General features: G+C 47.0%; 1 protein-coding gene across 1 annotated transcript in view; it reads left to right on the top strand.

The window, feature by feature from the left end:
• Nucleotides 1-3392, top strand: part of SARC_04955 (hypothetical protein) — a gene marked incomplete at its 5' end in the record, with an annotated part of 16225 nt that overhangs the window by 10064 nt on the left and 2769 nt on the right. Inside the window, 3 exons of the mRNA XM_014301194.1 lie at nucleotides 421-549; nucleotides 1444-1836; nucleotides 2706-2908. Of these exons, the coding sequence (XP_014156669.1) occupies nucleotides 421-549; nucleotides 1444-1836; nucleotides 2706-2908 (725 nt within the window). The remainder of the gene's footprint in view (nucleotides 1-420; nucleotides 550-1443; nucleotides 1837-2705; nucleotides 2909-3392) is intronic.

The following is a 3392-nucleotide window of genomic DNA, read 5'->3' on the forward strand; positions in this document are numbered from 1 at the left end:
CACACACACACATATATATATATATAATATATATATATATATATATATATACACACACACACACACACACACACACACATATATATAGATATTGCCGTTTATTCCAGATTCGTCCTCATCACCTTTCTCTGTATTCGGGATCACAGAGTATGATCGTCTGTGTGCGCCTAGTCGTACTACCGCAGCAATCTGTGGTTTTAGAGTTTTAGTAGTGTAGACATGAAATATATCTCGCATTCGATACGTACTCTCTGCGGAACAAGCCACCAAAAGGCTCAGTTTGATATACAATACTCATGCGTGTAAGTGTGAATAGTTAGGTGTATATGTATACCTGTAGTTCACAGGCATGTACACGTCTCGCACTCATCCGAATCATTGCTCATCGCGTGCGATCACCATCTCTACACGCGTGCATAGTGGGGGCACCGAACAACGACAGTATCAAGAAAGGGTTCGCCGCAACTCCGGCAGCCAATAAGAAGAAAGCGATTGACTTCCTACAGGATATAGTGCTCTCCCACTTGTCCTTCAATACATCAACACAAGGTACTTGCGTGTGTGTACACATTTGCATTGCTTATGTGTGTAAGGTACGGCCTATCGGCCGGTATAAGCTCATGCACGACTGTCTGTCTCCGGCGAGGTGGGCTTATTCCGTCATATGTGAGATTTTAATGCCTACTTCATTCCTACTTCACGGGAAGGGTATATGCACAGGTGCTACTGCGTGCGAATGCGCTTATGCTGTCACGTGTGCGATTGTAATGTATTGTCTCTGTCCTTGTCCTCACGTCACAGTCAAGCAAGTAGCAAATACGCTTTTCGGCCAATCTGTGCGGGCGAGCGTATCCTGCCACATGATTGGTGTTGAACGCCTACCCTATTCTCATTTATATACAGTACATACATTCTCATTTATTTACAGTACATCCATTCTCATCTATATACAGTACATCCATTCTCGTTTATATACAGTACATCCACTCATACACTGACAGAAATCAATTTCAGATTGTCTACGACGACTTCGTTATTTTGTCATTTGAGCGTGTTTTGTCATATGTGCGATTCTAATGCCTACGGTATTCTCATATATGTACTTTGCATCCGCCCATCTACAGACAGATAGCAGGCAAAAGTATAGTACTGCAACTCGATGTAGGGGAGCGTATTCCGTTATATGTGCGACGCAAATGCCTACTTCAAACACATACATACACCGTGTATCCACCACCCACTTACCCACATACCACACACACGCTTAGGCCCATGTATATATATCTTACACCCGCCCACCGTATATCCACCCACTACACACAACAAACACGCGTAGGTCCATGCATATTACCTTGCACCCACCCACCGTATATCCACCCGCCCACACACAACAAACACGCGTATGCTCATGCACATACCCCCCACCCACCCACCTCCCCACAGACCAAAAGCAGGCGCAGGTCTTGTACTGCGACTCTGTGTGGGTGAGCGTCTTCCGTCTGCTGCAGGTGCTGTACCTGCGCCTGTGCGAAGCCAAGCGCCTGTGTCACCTGGCCAGTGAAGGGAAGGTCTACAGCACCCTCACACTCGCACCCCCCACCCCCCGCCACCCACCCCCTCTGGAGAACACCCAGACACTCACCACAACAGCTGTCAGTGCCAATGCGAATGCCAAGAGCGTCAGCAGTGGCAGCGCTACCCCCCGCACGGCTACGCCCAATGGCACCAGCACAGCCCCTGTCTCTAGGAACGGGTCCAAGCCTGCGTCTCCCGGCCCACCCAGTATGTTCGGTGGAGTGTATGCTGGGTTTTCCGAGTTTGTCTACACCAAGTATCGTATGTTCGGTGGTGTGTGTGGGATGTTTAGTGTAGTGGTTGGTAGGTCTAGCGGAGTGTCCTCTGTGTTTGTTGATTGTTGGAGTGTTTGAGTATCCGTAGTGGTGTGTGTGGGATGTTTAGTGTAGTGGTTGGTAGGGCTAGTGGAGTGTCCTCTGTGTTTGTTGTTTGTTGGAGTGTTTGAGTATCCGTAGTGGTGTGTGTGGGATGTTTAGTGTAGTGATTGGTAGATCTAGTTTTGTCCTCTGTGTTTGTTGTTTGTTGGAGTGTTTGAGTATCCGTAGTGGTGTGTGTGGGATGTTTAATGTAGTGGTTGGTAGGTCTAGTGGAGTGTCCTCTGTGTTTATTGTTGTTGGAGTGTTTGAGTATCCGTAGTGGTGTGTGTGGAATGTTTAGTGTAGTGGGTTGGTAGGTCTAGTAGAGTGTCCTCTGTGTTTGTTGTTTGTTGGAGTGTGTGAGTGTTTGTGGTGATTGTTGTAGTGTAATGTATGGGCAGCTGCACCGGCATGGTCCATTTCAAACATTCACGCACACACACGTATCACATCATGAGCATGTATGCTACACACACACACGTATCACATCATGAGTATGTATATTACACACACACGTATCACATCATGAGTGTGTATGCTACACACACACCCGTATCACATCATAAGTATGTATGCCACACACACACGTATCACATCATGAGTATGTATGCTACTCACACACGCCACCCTTATGTACACACATCATATACAAAGGTAGGTACACGTCCACAGTACACGGTAGCCTAACACAGGGGTCACCATGCGACTGTCTACACACACACCAGCACATACCACCCGCTCCGTCAAATTAAACGTCCCCTTTCCCCCACAAAGATACTGCCCCGGGTGTTGCACCCAAACCATCGCCGGCGGAGTCGCCCGAGGGGCTGTACGCAGCTGTGGTGGCCAAGGCCAAAGACTTTGTCATGGGCGTAGTAGACCACTCGGTGTTTGAAGACTTCATCCGCAATCTAATTGGTGTGAAGGCGTATGAGCTGTACTCGCTGGATCGCGCCGTGCACACGCTTGGCAGTCAGGTGAGTGCGTGTGTGCGATTGGTACACGCGCGTGTGTGTATGTAGAGGTTAGTAGAGTGCTAGCGTATGTATATGTGAATTTACCTAGGTTTCGTCATCGTGTGTACGTGTGCACTTTAGTAAGTGTCTATCTTATGCACAGAGCAGTCGTCCTAGGGTGTGTCTATCGAATAGACAGCGATACAATGTGACTAGGGCTCTGAAGTGTTTAACCACACATATGTGTTTGTAAGACGAGCGCACCGGAGGAAGGCTGTGTGGGGACTGTTCAATTAAAACCCGCTGCAGTAAACGATCAATCACAACACTGATCAATAGTATTAGATCAATCACAACACAGAACAATAGTATTTGATCAATCACAACACAGAACAATAGTATTAGATCAATCACAACTCAGAACAATAGTATTAGATCAACCACAACACAGAACAATAGTATTTGATCAATCACAACACAGAACAAATCACAACACAGAACAATA

This window comes from Sphaeroforma arctica (assembly GCF_001186125.1).
Source record: "Sphaeroforma arctica JP610 unplaced genomic scaffold supercont1.298, whole genome shotgun sequence".
Lineage (NCBI taxonomy): Eukaryota > Ichthyosporea > Ichthyophonida > Sphaeroforma > Sphaeroforma arctica.